At 27.5% G+C, this 17032-nt stretch overlaps 3 protein-coding genes and 2 pseudogenes across 3 annotated transcripts; 2 read left to right on the top strand and 3 right to left on the bottom strand.

Moving 5' to 3' along the window:
• Positions 1-15: 15 nt before the first annotated feature.
• LOC113559852 (ATP-dependent DNA helicase pif1-like) lies at positions 16-264 on the top strand. Its single transcript, XM_026965626.1, has one exon. It carries the CDS (start codon positions 16-18, stop codon positions 262-264), a length of 249 nt encoding a protein of 82 aa, XP_026821427.1.
• Positions 265-545: 281 nt separating this feature from the next.
• Positions 546-1070, bottom strand: LOC113559848. The gene has a single exon (XM_026965623.1). The coding sequence runs from the start codon at positions 1068-1070 to the stop codon at positions 546-548; it is 525 nt and encodes a 174-aa protein (XP_026821424.1).
• An 11296-nt stretch (positions 1071-12366) lies between these two features.
• Positions 12367-12903, bottom strand: LOC113560054 (annotated as a pseudogene).
• An 818-nt stretch (positions 12904-13721) lies between these two features.
• Positions 13722-15039, top strand: LOC113560053 (protein ANTAGONIST OF LIKE HETEROCHROMATIN PROTEIN 1-like). The gene is made up of 3 exons (XM_026965834.1): positions 13722-13758; positions 13888-13975; positions 14130-15039. Exons 1-3 carry the CDS (start codon positions 13722-13724, stop codon positions 15037-15039), a joined length of 1035 nt encoding a protein of 344 aa, XP_026821635.1.
• Positions 15040-15313: 274 nt separating this feature from the next.
• LOC113559850 lies at positions 15314-16792 on the bottom strand (annotated as a pseudogene).
• Positions 16793-17032: the final 240 nt, after the last annotated feature.

Here is a 17032-nt window from a genome sequence, read left to right as displayed (position 1 = left end):
ATACCGCGCATCCCAATGATACCGACTGATGTGCCATTTGAGTTTAAACGACTACAGTTTCCAGTGCGTCTTGCTTTTGCTATGACTATAAACAAGTCCCAGAGGCAATCATTAAGTGTTTGTGGTATTAATCTAGAAAACCCATGTTTCTCACATGGTCAATTGTATGTTGCCTGTTCCCGTGTTGGAAAACCATCAGATTTGTTTATCTATGCGCCAAGTAATCAAACAAAAAACATCGTATACCACAAAGCACTACAATGATAATAATAATAATCATAGGCGTGCGCAGACTTTTTGCGCAGGGGATGCCAATATATTTAAAAATAACTCAATTTTTATTATCTCCCTTCAAAAACACACAAATCAGAATTTTTTTTTATTGTATTACATTTACATAACTACAAAGTTCTCAAAATAATAGTATAATAGTAAAATAATAATATTAAATATATATTATAGTATATTATATATATATTATAGTCAATATAAGTAAAAATATAATTTAAACTTTGCATTTCATAACTAATGTAATTAATACTTTATTATAATTCTAATCTTCGGTCAAAAGGATGCAAATGTTTAAATTCATCAATTACTTCGTCATAATTTATTTCTGATGCTAGTTCTTGTTCTACAAATATCAACATCATTGCATCTAATCTTTCTTGCGACATGCGGCTTCTTAATTTTGTTTTTACCAAACTTAATTTGGAAAAAGCTCTTTCGCAAGAGCAACTTGTCACAGGAATGGTAGTAAAAAGTTTCAACGCTTTATTTACATTAACAAAATTTTTACTAATTGATAATTTTTCTAACCACTGATGAATTGTTTTGTTTGATGGTCCTGCTACAAAATCGGGCAAAGAACGTAGAAGTCTTAATTCACCTTCTAATTCGTCACTATTAAGTACAAACTTCCGTGAAATTAATTCAATGTCAAATTCTTCAGTTTTTAGTTCTACTAAACGACCAATTGCACCAATTAAATTTAATGTTTCCTGATTAAATCGATTTTCAAGACCGTTAAACAAATCATCTAATACAGTGAAGTAAACATGACATTTCATCTCACTTTTTTTATCCAAGATGGTATGTTGTGTTTTCATATCATCAATTTTTGTAGCAATCTTCCTATTTTTCACAGGTGGTATCTCAATATTAAATCCATTACAAACAGTAAGAACTTTTTCATAAAGTTTAGAATAGTTATCTTCGTCGTTTCTTAACTCACTAATAGATTTTTTCAATGCATTTACAATAGATACTGCATCTAATAAATTCAAGTTGGGTGCTTGTAATTGAGCACTGACAATTTGGATTTGTATTAATATAGGTTTTAACATATATAATGCAAAAATAAAGTTGAAATTTTTCATTTGACAGATAAGACCATTTGCTTTAGCCCTCACCTCTGAATATTTAGTGTTTTCAGAAATTTCTTCAAGACACTGAATAACAGAAGAAAAGTTTTTTTCTACAGCTGTAACAGCTTCCGCACGACATGCCCATCTAGTTGTTGAAAGTGTTTTGAGAGTTTTCAATCTGGAATTTGTTTCATTAACAATTTTTTCAAAAACAGCATGCCTCACTGGACTCCCTTCAATGAAACTGTAAATTAGCTGGACACATCCAAAAAAATCAAAAACAACCCGGTTTTTATTCCCTAAGCTATCAACCAATACCAGATTTAGGCAATGGCCATAGCAGTGAACATACATTGCAGATGGATTGATTTCTTTGACTTTAGACTGTACACTATTAAATTTTCCACTCATAGCTGAAGCTCCATCAAAACATACAGCTATAACCGATGTCCAATTGATATTTAACTGCGCAATTTTGTTTGTTAAGCTATTAAATATTGTATTAGCATCTACTGCAGTCAAACGTTGAATACCAATAAATTGCTCAACGGGCTTACATAAATCATCAATTGGTTTACAATTTGAAAAGTTATGATACGCTGTCATGCTAAAATTATGGGAGATTGAATTTTGGTGTTTTTTAAATTTTGTAGTAGAAGTACTCCAATTTTTAAAACCTTTTTGTGAAAAAGCAAAGTCTACTTGTCCGGCATTTAACCCTGGAGCTGTATTAAACATCCGACATACGAAACAAAATGCTCTGTCAAGTTTCACACTATATTCTAACCAGCTAAAATCATCATACCAGGAACTTTGGAAACTCCGTGCTCTATTTCCAAACTGTGTCCTGGGATACATTTTTAATTTTGGTTGGAATGCCCCTTTAAGTATTCGCTCTTTTCGTTCTAACTGAAGAGATGGTATTGGGTTTACAGGATCATCAGGGTCACATAGTGAATCTAATTAGATTAGAAGAAAATACATTGTAAATGTGAATTCAAAGATTAAAATACTCACAATATGTATTTATTAGTTATTACTGTTAGTACACATAGCGTTATAATAATTATTATTATTATACAATGTTTAGACATAAATGTTAGAATTAATTATTAATGCAAATAAATATTTATGTAACAATCTAACAGTGAACACTTAATATACAATTAATACACTCAATGCTAATTATAATTACCTACTAATTAATATTATTACAATTCATACAACAGTTATTAACTAAATATTTATAATATGAACATATTTATAAAATATATTTCATTTATACAATCACATTATGACACTGAAATATTCAACACAAATATCCAACACAGATCACAGGCAATATTGTTTGATGTTGTATTAATACTAAAATACCTAGTGGTACTGGTACATTAACAGTATTTGACCAATTATCATGATCCGTTTTGGGTTGCTCAACAATAACTTTATTATTCTGTGCAAATGGTACCGGATCATCTGGATCAATGTTGACTAAATTAATTTAAATTATAGAAATTAGTTCATAGTTTACAAGCTTAAACTAAAACAAAGAAACAGCTCACACAATATAAAATATCAACTTACCAGAATACAGTTTTAATGATTTTGGTTTGAAAAAATCATGCATAGTTTTCATTTTTTTGTTTTGGTTTCTATTCATATTCGTATTCTAATATTATAATTTACAACGCAATTAAGTATAAATAATTAATATTATTGAAATTTGAAATATTTAAAACTGTAAAAGAAAAATAACACCGAATGGCCGAATGATGGCGAATATAAAACAATTAAACAACTCTATTCATCTAGAGTCTAGACAGTAGTCAGTAGTTTATATTTTGTATCCGTGGTTCAAACAAAACGGTTGTGATAACAATTATGATAATTGATAATATTGATAGTTTTCGCTCGAACGATGTAGTTATCAGACTGCTTTATGGTTATTGGTTAGCTTACTTCATGGTTACGACGGTTACGTGACTGGCGTCGCGGTGATATCGTTAGATTATCCCAACTTCTATTATCAATGGAAATGTACTTGATAAAAAAAAAAAGTAAAATACGTAGCCTGAACTGTCAAAAATTACTAAACTGATTTCTGTTTATAAAAACGTTTATGAACTCCTAACTAAAAAATAAAAAATAAAAGCTAACTCCGCAAACCCGCAGGGGATGCCATGGCATACCCGGCATCCCCCCTGCGCACGTCTATGATAATAATTATGATTCACATGATTAACAATAAAGCGATTACTTACTTTTAAATCCTTATATATGTTTTATTTAATTATTTTTTATTCACAACACCCTATCACCAGGGTGACGGTTCTGTTCAGGAGAATTTTTTAAAATACGTAGGCACAAAAACTGCCACATTACAAATCTTTTTGACAGGACGAAGTCTGTCGGGTCAGCTAGTAGGAATATAAATATATATATTATATAAGATATATTTCACAGAAATAGTTAAATCAGACTTTGTAGTTACTTATCTTAAATTATACTAGCCAAAATTAATCATAAATACTAATTCACCCCGTCTTCCTATTTTGGGCTGAGGTAGATGACAGGTTATATTTGTAAGTTCTACTTTATCATCAATATCTTCGATTTCTGGATAAATGAATGTTGTACTTTTCCTGGATTGAGATCTGAGTTTAAGAAACCTCACTCTAGCTAATGTATCCTAATGTTTTCAACAATTCCGACATAAAATTGTTTTTAACAGATTTGCCAACTTTGTCTCCACTGAGTAATGCAATGCTGTAGGGTGGCCAAATGATGTAGACCATAGATAAAAGATTAATAAATAAACAACTTGACCAAATATTCGGTTTCCAACTACACCAGCGCTTGGTGTCATTCTTACCAACTAAAAGATTAGCACAGGCACACACAATGCTAGCAATAATATTAATAAGTTGTAAATTTTACTTATTTCACAAATAAATGTTAATAAATTTAACTCCCTCAACTAAATAGTAAAATAAAATTTTGTGATTATCATATATATTGTATTTTTAGGAACCATCAATTACTATATACATATTTATTTTTCTCTGATGTAAATTTTAATAAAGCTATAATAAGTGGTTATTTAAATTATACAAAAATATACAATTATTTTGAGTAATATAAAACAGAACAGTGTACTACATATATACAAATATTAAACATATTACAAAATAGAACATAATAATAGTAAACAGGTACTTGTAAAAAATAAAATAATTACAATATTAAAATAAACGTAGGTACCTATATAACAATTTATAATGTAAAAGTATAAAAGTATTTATTAGAATCATTTATTATATCCTCTTTTTTTAGTTTTGTATTTTATATAATATTCTTTAGCCATGATTTTAATTTTATTATTATCCGTTCAGCTATCAGCTCCAGAAAGCACACGATTAATATTTTTGCACCAAGTAAATAATAAAAAAGAAATAAGTTTTTTATTAACATTTGTTTTAAATTATGAATTTTACATAAAAAATTAAAGTCAACATTTAGTTCATTTGATAAAAATAAATTTAAACTCTTAAAAATGTGAAGTTTATTGCATATATTATTAATGACTTCAGTAAAAATATTTAAAATATCTTCAATAATATTATTAAAATTTTGGCTCGGTGTTTTCAATCTATTATCTGAATAGTTTCTAACACTAATTAGTTGATTTATTTAATGTTCGAACTATATAGCTACATAGACAATTGTCATTGCACCTATTATAGATTTATTGGATTTTACAAGTTCTACATTAAATTAATTTAAACATAATTTAATGAAACATCATTACTATGTACCTCATTTGGTCCAGATAAGAATTGTTTTAAATTATCTGAAGCTCCTATACTATCATCTAACTCACAATTCCCTAACGATTTTAACGAAGAGAAATTATTTAAAAGTAAAGTTTTAAATGATGTAGAAAAATGGTAACAACTAGGCATATTATTTCTGGATCCGTGGCTTCTAATAGATCCAAAGAATCCTGGTTAATATTTCTTAGTAATAGAAACTTAAAACTTTCAGATTTTAATTTTAACCACAAGTATTTAAAAGATGTTTTTATATAATTGTTTATACATATTGATTATCTTACAACTGAGTCATCCAATTTATTCACAAAAACCATGGTTTTGAAAACCTGAATGGCTTCATCCCAAAATTGAATGTGAGAAGATCCATTTTTAACTGCACATCTTAAGGGTTTGCCATCTAATGCATTAATAGTGGATCCATTCATAGAATCAAACACTTTATCCATAAAAAGACACAAATTAGATGTTCTAATTGAGTTGGATAGTGAACTATTAGAATCTAAATTTAAAAGAATAAATATTTATAGGTATTACATTATATTAAAAAAAAATACAATATACATTTTTTATATAATATTGTAAATCATTTACTATAATTAGCAATAAGATGCATCGTGGAAGCTACTCGGTGCCTGAAAAATTGTGCTGCAACTGATACACGCATTTTTTTTATTTTGGATGGTATTACATGTGGTTCTGTTAGTTTTAGCAAAGTGCGTAAATCACATATTTCATTTTGTTTATCTAATCTGTACAAAGTTTCGATATGGCTTCATGATGCTGTTTGATTCTTCCCATTATAATTAAATTTCAAATTTTTAGTCAATAAATTATTTCTCATACATTTTAACAAATGTAGAGGATCATATAAAGGTACAATTTCTTCATTGTTAATTAAAAATCCCAATTATTTATTTTCAATATTTTGAGTTACACAAGTGAATTCTTTCTTTTATAAGGATATTAATTGCAGCTTGATTTGTACATCCTTGGTCACAAACAGTAGCTTTTATTTTTAATCCTGTGGTTTGTACCGCACAAATTAATTCTTTAATATAACTTACAAGATCTTCAGTTTTTGTAGTACCACAATAAAACAATTTGTAATTCTATTAATATACAGAAATAGTAATTATAAACATGGCAGTAAATTTAATCTTGTATTTATCGTATTATTATTATTCAAAATAAATTTAAAACAATATTTCGTGAAAGAATCGAGAAAAAAAATGCAAAAATTTCGGGCGGCCATCATGTCTTAGCATGCGCCGCCGCCGGATTTGTTCTTGATTCATTTGCCTATCCTATTCATAGAGACCTAACGCCTTAACCTATAGACCACATTTCGAGTTGTAGACAAATGCCAAATCTCGAACATTTAAGCCGTTCCCGATCCGCGACGAATTTTATATTAAGCACCGTTTTTCCTACTACTATTATATAATACTGCATATTGTGAGCATAAACATAATAAAAACGTCGAATAGTAAAATGTCAATTGTACATAATATGCAGTATATTGCAAAAATTTACTTGGTTGTGTGTGATGACATATATTTATCATACTCAAGTGTATACACTAATTTAATGTATCTTCCAAATTCATTCAAATAAATGCTTATGGGTATCTGATCACTATAATTCCATTTTATATACAAAATGCTTGTTTCAAACGCCTTTTAAAATGTTGCTATAGGTATATTTACCGTTTATATTTGTATAGTTATATTATTTATTATATTTATTTTTATACATATTTTTATATATTTTCTATAAATTGTTTATATTCTAATTAAACATGCACATAATAAATTAATAATACTGTTATATGTTATTAAATATTGCAAATGGTTTGCAAAAGACATAATAACAACATTCTTAACAACATTTTAACGTTGGCAATTTATTTATTGTGTTCTCGATTCAAAAAATAAAATTTATATAATATGTACACATCAATACATAATTATCTGTTTTTGTTTTATTAGGTAGATAACAATTATACATTAAAAGTAAAATTCATAAAATGTATTTTAATAAGTTAAATATTGTATAGATTGTAAGTATACTGAATGTGTACATTTTTGTGTACACGAACAATTCTCCATACTTGTATATGCAAATATTTTTATACTGTCCAACAAATGTTAAGCGATAATTTGCAAAAACTTCTTTTTTTTATAATTTTGTTTTGAAATCTGATAATTTTTTATACAAGTGTGAAATCCCAAAATACATGTCACGAAATAGGTTTGAGTTGATACTTTCTGTCCTACACGTGTCAGATAATAGCAAAGCACCTCCAAATAATCGTCTATACAAAATTCAGCCATTAGTTGACATCTTAGTAAATAAATATAACAATGCCCTAATACCAGAAAAAAACTTGTGTATTCATGAATCAATGGTTCTATTTTTGGGTCGTCTTTCTTTTCGCCAATAAAATATAATAATAATTTATAATATATAATATATAGCCAATAAAAGACATCGCTATAGAGTAAACAGAACATATTTATCATTCAGTATGACTATGGTCATATAGATTTTAGATCATATATAAGATGTAATGGAAGACTACATTTTTATGTTCCAAACAGTATAAGCTCTGTATTAGGGTTTGAAAAAAAATATTTATCACGCAATGATCTTCACCGATCAGAAAAAGCTGTAAATTTGAACACAATTAATTGTATAAAAGTATTGTGTAATGTTTCACAAGGTTTATTCAACAATCATCTTCAAAGTCATTCGATTAACGAGTTTTTTCCGACCGGTAGAACAAGAACAAAAGTGACTCAATCACCACTAAACCTTATATATTATAAACTTAACAAAATAAATATCGATTCAATAACTATTCAATTAGTTTATCAGAACAATAAACCGATTAATAATTTCGGCGAGACATTAACAGTTGTTCTACATATTAAACGTCACGGATCTTAACATTAAATTAAGTTTAACTGGAAATGAAACCACATTATCTTCAAATTATTTCCCGTCTCTAAACGTGTACGAAGACTCTGAAATAGCTTTGTTACGTTTACAAACGTTAAATTCGTTTCCAAACATAAATTCTTCTTATAAAAAATTTGCGATAAAAGTAATAGACAGCTTGTAATACCAAGTGCACGTGTGCAATCTACTTCTATCTCATTGATTTCAAGTCGTATTTGTTCAAAGAGAAAGGAAAACCCATTATTAGAAAGTTTTACTTTTGTAGCATCTGATATTGTACCTTCTATAAATATAAGACTTTCATGCAGATACGGATAAACATCTGTTTACTGGATTGATATACGTATTTCATCATTATTATTAAATGAAGTCGTATACGGTGTATATGAATGATATTCAATTTTCGTAATTTTAGAATCCGTTTCGAACCGTGAACTTATATCCATAATATCACTTTCAGACATTTTGATTAAGTTTATAACCAAGAGCCTTTAGAATTTTTTATTTTTCACTGTTAATCTTTTACTTTAGTTGATGTTATCGGTAACACTTTAGTCGTGTGCCTAGCTCGATTAACGTGAAGTAATGGATTTATATTGAATTTTAATCCCATCTTGAGAACCGTAGCGTTTAATATATAACACGTCTGTTAATGTTTCACCAAAATTTTCGATTTGATTAAAATCCTGATGAACTAATTGCACAGTTATTGAATCAATATTTATTTAATTTAATTTATAATATATTAAATTTGGTGTTGATTGAACAACTTTTGTCCAAGTCTTTTCACTTGGAAAAACTCGTAAATCGTATGAATGACTTGGAAGGTAATTGTTGAATGATCCTTGAACTTTATTACATATCACTTTCATAAAATTGTGTTTAAATGTACAGCTTTTTCCGATCGATAAATTGCATACTCCGGAGGATAGTCTCGTTTTTCAAATCCTAATATAAGTGCTATTCCATTAACCATATTAAACATAATCATACCATTACATCTTATGTATGATCTAAAACCATTCTGGTCAACTGAAATATCGAATGTTAAATTTGTACTATTTTCTTTATTGTAAGAATTTATTTGCTTTTTAATTTGACGGTCAATATCTGTAAATTCTTAACATTCCGTTTTTTAATGCAATATAACATATATTTTCATCATTTTTATTATTAGCATTATTAAATAAAAATGTAAATGTTAATTTAAATGTACAAAAATCGTACAATAAAATCAAGTAAAGGTACTTAACATTTTTATGTAACATAAAAAAATAAATGCTGATATTTATACAATCAATTTTTTTAATTACCTATATCATTGGTTATAATCTATTATTCTACAAATTTAATTTTCAATGTTGAGAAAAAACGCCAATTCTGTTAATTGCGATTGAAATTTTTAATCCTTTTTAATGTTGATAAGGACCTTTATGCAGAACAGTTTGAGAGGCTGGAAAGCATAAAAAAGTTTTGAAACTTCCTATGTCCTATGTAAACAATAAAAATAGATTACTCTTATATTGTTATAGTATACGTACTTATTATTATAATATCTTTCTTTAACAGCATACTGATTTTCAATAATATAGGTGTTTAAAGGTTGTTAAATAGTTATTACTGGACTCACTGGAAAACGGATGATTTTGTGACTGTTTCACATAAGCGGAAATTTGGTGAAATTACTAGGGGGCTAAGCAAATAGTAATATATGCTCATTACACCTATATAATGTTAAAACCTGTACTTTAAACTTATGGAGGGCTTAGTCCCCTCAAGCCCCCCACCCTGATCTCTGCCAATGCTGTTTCACTTGATAAATAGGAAATTGATGGATGTGGAATAATAATGTTATATATATTGATAGTTAATTATGCGTAAATTTAATATAAAGAACCTTATGTTTTTGTATAAAGAATAAACTATTTGATAACAAACTTATTTTTGTAAACGAAATCGAGAAATTTGACAAACTAAGTAGGTACAATTTATAAAATAATAAACAAACGAAATTCACCAATTAATTCTCAATCACAAATTAAATAGATAAATATGATAAATGTATAATTGAATAATATAATAATATTAGGTATATGTATTTTATGTATATTTTTTAATAAAATAAAATTTTTTTTTTTTAATACCTACAATATAGGATATTACGTACATATTTTTGTTGTAGGTACATATAAAACACAAATAACAATTAATATCGTTGATCGACGGTTGTCGGTAAGTATAGCCCTAGTTAGACCTATGGAAAATACGCCTTTGTGTGTAGGATGGTAGGTACTATTAAAGTATACATTTAAATATATTTTATATATATTTAAAAGAACTTGTCTTAAGTGCGAGTGAATGAATCATCATCGTATAGTCGAAATCGTCGAAACTATATGAGTACGTAATTAGGTCAGTATAGCTTAATTGTTTTATGATGTAGAGACCAGAGACCCACTAAGAAAGGATTTTCTAAAATTCGTGTTGAAGATGTACTCACACAAAGATTTTGAAATTCACGATGATAATATTCGACTTATTTTTTTTTTTGTAAATGATTGACATTGGTATTGATTATAGGTGTATATACTATCATTATAATAAATTATAATAGACATATAGTTAACACTATTTTTATACAAATATATTAAAAAAAAATAAATTAATTTTTGACATATATCCACGTAATCAACACTGATATCAATCAGTGTTGACTACGTATATATATATAAACTGCCATGTAACGAAGTAGAATAAGCAATAAAAAAAATTCGTAATAGGGAAGAATTCGTTAAATAGAATTACGTATTCATTAACAATGAAAGTAATAGTTCTTAAAATGTATAAAAATATAAAAATAAATTTCGTAAAATGGAAGTTCGTTACATATATATATATATATATATTAATATTTACAATAAGGTAATTATATACAAGTTTATATAAATTCTATAAAAGTTTAAATATAACGGATAAAAATATTGATGAAATTATTAAAAGTACCATCAACAAAGATTTGTTATTATTTGCAAATTTTACTTATCGAAAAGTTCATGAGTCTAAACATTGTTAGTGTTATTGTTATTTTAACTATTTATAAATTAATAAATGTAATCATTTTCTAGAAATACAACTATTTAAATTAACTTGATTGGATCAATGATTAAAATTATAATATATTGTTAATCTGTAAAAAAAAATAAAAAATAATTTAGTTATTTAAGAGTGGCGCAAATTACAATTTGAATAAGGTGAATAGTGGCAAAAATTACATAAATATTTTTTTTTGGTGGGGGAGGAGGTTGTTCTTGGTGTAAATTATTACATACGCCCCTATCTAGTGGTTGCTATAGTCATTATTTATTTCATTTCATAGACATCTCAGAAATAATTCGATTTGAATCTGAATCGTTAATTGAATATATGTGGTCTATGGACCCATCTCGTTTAAGCCAAAAACCCTAATATTAGGGTGTCAATTGCTTCTGCAGTTAACATTTTATTTAGTGATAAGTATGAACACAATACAATTTAGTAACTGACCATATATTATTTACTTACAAAAGTTGATTTGATTTTTTCTGTTTGCAACGTACAGGTATTAAAAATTTTCAAAATGTAATAAGGACAGCATTAAAGGAACCTTTTTCATTTTCAAGTCGTAGCTATTAAAATTGAAAATTGTATATAAATTGTTAACTATACAAAATAATCGTATTTTTTGACAAACGGTATTCAAATTTGAACTTTTCAACTTTTTAACCTGGAAAAAATGTTTGCCAGTAAATCCAAAATTCAGACAATGCGTCACATGCACTATCTACCTATAAGAAACACAGTTTCACACAAGTTCAAATTAATCGATTTGTCTTTTATTGTAAATATACTTACCTGCCTTTATACTTTAAGTGCATTATGCATATGATCAGCAAAAAAACTGCATAACCATATTATAAATCGGTTTTAATTAATTATTTATGAGGATCTTTGCGCAAATATTGTTCTATAAAGGATTTAATATAAGATTTATTTACACTTTTCAATCTGACCTAATTTTTTACGATTTGCTGATACTAAATCATCTCTAACATTTTTTATAAGGTATATTTATAAAATAATAAAATAATAACTTTATGCCTAAATTGTAAATACAAATAATGGTTTTAAAAGTGTTTGAAGGCTAAAACCACATAATAGATGGAATTTTAAATTTCCGTCGGCGAAACAAAGCAACGAAAAGATGCCCCAGCTGCACAAGTACATTTTACTTGAATTATTTCTAATTTATCACCTGATTTAAAATTACCAATCACTTCATGGGGCATTTTTCAAGTATGAGATGTTTGAATAATTAGTGCTTTTATAGTGATTATATGTTCCTAGTAAAATATAAAATTATTTAATTAAAAATAAATACTAGGTACTTTAATATAAAAATTATATAAAATACATTTACATATATTGATATAATACATAATATATTTACATTAAAGCTGTTTAAATTAATAAATTGCAGTCATAATATTTATCTCATGCCTAAGCATTATTTATTTATTTTAATGAAATTCAATAAAAAAATATGAACCCAATTCCAATACAATTAATATTAAATACTTACCTTTTACTAATGTTCCACAAAGCACAATTTGTTTCGAATTCAAAACTTGTTCAACCTCAATTGCATTTTTCGAGTTGACTGAGTATTAAGCATAGGAAAATATTTCACTTAAAACTAATGCCATTTCATGAAAGTTATGAATTGATAACCGTTAGGATATAAAATAACTTATGTAAATTATTATTAACGTAGATACTTAATAAGTCATAAATACATAATAATAAGACTAATAATATAGGTAGAAAGAATAGTAGGAAATCATAATCGTTTTTATAATTATAATATTTTTTTATATTTTTTCATAATCACGATATTAATCTGATACCCGAATATATCAGTCATTTTTAAACGACTACAATGCGTCCAGTGGTAATCTGTGTTTCCCCAATAGTAGATCAAATCCAACATTTTTATTCAAAACTTTTTTAATTTTGTCATAAATTGCTTTAGTTTAAGCAGCTCCTTCAATTTTTGACACTAATCAAACTTAATCTATTTAAAATTAAGTTTTTTTTTATAAAATTAAAAGCTTATTCATTCATAAAAATAATTATTAAATATGCACATTTAGGCTGGGGCCACACGAGCGTACAAAATGCGTCGATACGCACGTACTTTTTGACGCGCGTCGTAGGACTACATTATCGGTTATGGGAGCAGGCACACGAGTTAAGGTATGGTTTCCAAGCTGCGACTAGTCGCTGCGGCCGGCCGCAACGACCAGACGCAACGATTGATCGTTGCGTGTTTATTGGTTTCCTACAATACGACTGAATGCTGCGGCTGGCATTTATTTTCAGTTTAGTTTAGCCCGATATTTCAATGTGCACACACGTATTTTTTTAAATTTGTCGTCACAAATCACGAAAAATGGAACAATTTATTATAAATAATAATAATATAATTATAAATTTATTAGAAGAGGAGGAAGAAGAAGAAATAATGTATACTTCAAATACACACTGCAGGAAGCCAATAAGTAATTTATTTAAAACAAGAGAAAAAGAAGGCTTCTTTAAAGTTTTAATAAATAGCTACTTAAGAGAAAATAAAAATAAATTTCGCGAATTTTTTCGGCTAAATTATGATCAGTTTAATTTTATATTAGCATTAGTAAAAGACGATATAACATTACCTGCATCAAACAGAATAAAAATTCCAATTTCGCCCGATGAGAAATTAGCTGTTACTTTAAGGTAAATACGTATTTTTTTTAAATGATAGGTAGCTAAACTAGAATTATGTCATAATTATTTAAATAATTATAATGAATAGATTAGTGGTGTTTCAAAAAAAATATCTTCAAGATCGTATCAAATTTTAATTTTTTTTTTTTGCTACATTCTGCAGATATCTTGCTACTGGGGAATCATTTCGGTCACTTTCTTTTGCGTTCAGAATTTCACACAGTTACATTAGTACTATCGTAAAAGATACACTTTCGACGTTAAAAAAACACCTTATGCCAATTTTTCTACCAGATTTGTCAACTATCGACTTAAATAAAAAAGCATCAGAGTTTTGGACTAAATGGAATTTTCCAAACTGCGTTCTAGCGATAGATGGAAAACACGTTCGAATTAGATGTCCAGAAAAAACAGGATCACTTTTTTTTAATTATAAAGATTACTTCTCTATTGTAATGTTAGCAATGGTCGATGCCAATTATACATTTATTGCTATTGATGTTGGTTCATTTGGCAGAGAAGGAGACAGTGGCATATTTTTAAAATCTGCTATGGGTCAAAAAATACTGGATGGTTCATTTGGTTTTCCTGGAAAAAAACAATTACCTGGATCTGATAAAGTATTACCTCACGTTATAGTTGGAGATGAAGCTTTTAGACTACACCCTAATATAATGAAACCATATACTCGACAATCTGCAAGACACGAAAAATCAAAAGCTGTTTTTAATTATAGATTGAGTCGTGCTAGGAGGGTGACGGAAAACGCATTTGGATTGTTAAGCCAGATATTCCGTGTATTTTATCAGCCCATTAACATTGATCCAATGACGTGTGATGATCTTATTGTAGTTGCTTGTTGTTTACATAATTTACTACGAGAAGCATATTTAGAAGAGAATGGACAAGCATTTTTTGAAGAGCGTAAGTCAAGTACAACACTCCAAATAAACAACCTAATACCAATAACAAGAGGCGGTGGTTTTACAAATGCAGAAGGGTTTTTAGTTCGAGATTCTTTTAAGGATTTTTTTAACAATGAAGGATCTGTGTCATGGCAGGAAGACAAATAATATAAAATGTGTAGTAACTATTTTAAATACTTATTTTGTATGTTTAATAGTTTTTTATGAACAATATGTGTAATTCCTTTAAATCTTTTTAAAACAACATAACAATTTAAAAATGTAAAACAAAAAATTATTAAAAATTATTATACTTTGAGTTTTAAACATAACATTTGTACTTTTGTTATACTAATATTAACAACAGAAAAGTTTAAAAATATCTTTAAAAAATCGAATACTTGTATTTTTGTTACAAAACAATATTAAAAATGTAAAATTATTATTGATTTGTAAAATTATTTTCGTATACAAATGGCGCAAATCCTTGTGAGTTTGATGACAAACTTTGACATGATGATGTAGAACTTGAATGTGCTATGTTGTAATCATATTCAGAAACAGTGGTTGTTGAAAATGCCCCCGGGGTAGGTATATGAGGATTAATCAAATACTTGTCTTCGAGTTCTGATATCGTTTTTAAAATTTGAAGTCTTGCCTCACTTATGCCTCTAGGAGGTAGTTTTTTCACCATAGCCGCAATACTTTGGAAAAATAAATCGGTTTCATCATTGTTAGTCACTTTATTTAAAATTGTTTCATTTTGTTTGTGTAAATTTTGAATAATAACAGTTCTTTCCGATTGGTGTTTTGAAAAATCTTTTTTGTTGTACTTCGATTTAAATTTTTTATTTGGTTTTTGAAATTCCTTAAAATTTGGCTCTTTAGTGGATTTTTCAGTAGTATTATCTTCATCGAATAACTCACTACTTTCTTCACTTAAGAAATCCATAAAAGAATCATTTGTATTAACATTTGTTGTTGTATCATTTGTCGTTGTATCACTCGCATTTATATTTGTTGTTGTACTGAAATATTAAATATATATTTAATAGCTATTGGTATATGTCTTATTTATTAATTCATAAATTCATTTTTAATTAATTTTAATATGATACATCAATTTTTAATTTTAGTCATTTTATTTAACAGTATTATATAAAGGTAAAAAGAAATAGTTTTAAATTGTTATTAAGTAGCGTTCTAGTATAAAACTTAGGTGATAGTATTTTAAGACTTTATGTGACATAATATAAACGAATGTTATCATTCCCAAGTATAATATGTTTGTTAATTTGAGTTAACAATTTAAAGTATTGTTTTTGGTATGAGTACTTACTTTCTTTCGTATTCTACGTTGTTCAAGAATGTCAAACTGTCAGCCAAAAACCATTTCTTTTTTGCTAATGCTGACGATCCAGTCCCGAGTTTTTTCTTATGTCTCATATACGTATCTCGTATGTTTCGCCAACGTTTTTTGCAATCTTCAGCTATAATACATAAGTGTTAATTGCTAAGTATTAATTGTAAATAAGTAATATTCATAAATCATAAGGAATGAAATATAACATTTATGCTTTAAAAACACTTTTGAAATGTGTATTTATGTATAGATATATTATATATTTATGATATATATATATGTACATATAATGTTGTAAGTATTTGATTGCTTCATTATTTTACGTACGTTAAAGTCTTAATTATTTCTTAGTATTAATATTAATTTGTTTATTCTTATAATATGTTGTACTTACCACATTGCCCAACAACGGAAGAAATATTATTCCAAATTACATCTTTAAAATTGACATCTTTATGTTTCTCGTGCGAACTATCATACAACACGGTTTTTACTCACTTCTTCAACTAACAGTTCATCATCAGTTATAGCGAATAGACTTTTCGTTGTTTTCGACATTTTTCGATTGAATAAATTCCTTTATAAAAATATACAACAAATATGTTCAGAATAAAATCGCAGTGCGGCGCACGCATACACTGCTTCAAGTGCAGTACGATCGTTGAACGCAACGACTATTGTTGACACGCGCACGTCGATCGCACATTGGAAACCGCGATAAGGCATTTATTTATAAAGCAGTTAATTACGCAATCGTTGCGTCTGGTCGTTGCGGCCGGCCGCAGCGACTAGTCGCAG

This window comes from Rhopalosiphum maidis, chromosome 3 (assembly GCF_003676215.2).
Source record: "Rhopalosiphum maidis isolate BTI-1 chromosome 3, ASM367621v3, whole genome shotgun sequence".
NCBI lineage: Eukaryota > Metazoa > Arthropoda > Insecta > Hemiptera > Aphididae > Rhopalosiphum > Rhopalosiphum maidis.
The sequence above is the reverse complement of the archived record's forward strand: the minus strand, read 5'-3'. Positions and strand labels throughout refer to the sequence as shown.

What these genes read in the sequence shown, in the direction of transcription:
- LOC113559852 (XM_026965626.1), top strand. Translation starts at nt 16, where the DNA reads ATGATACCGACTGATGTGCCATTTGAGTTTAAACGACTACAGTTTCCA.
- LOC113559848 (XM_026965623.1), bottom strand. Translation starts at nt 1,070, where the DNA reads ATGAAATGTCATGTTTACTTCACTGTATTAGATGATTTGTTTAACGGT.
- LOC113560053 (XM_026965834.1), top strand. Translation starts at nt 13,722, where the DNA reads ATGTATACTTCAAATACACACTGCAGGAAGCCAATAA. An exon ending in ACACTGCAGGAAGCCAATAA is followed by an intron (nt 13,759 to 13,887) that starts GTAATTTATTTA and finishes ATTTTATATTAG; the next exon opens with CATTAGTAAAAGACGATATA. An exon ending in AAATTAGCTGTTACTTTAAG is followed by an intron (nt 13,976 to 14,129) that starts GTAAATACGTAT and finishes TACATTCTGCAG; the next exon opens with ATATCTTGCTACTGGGGAAT.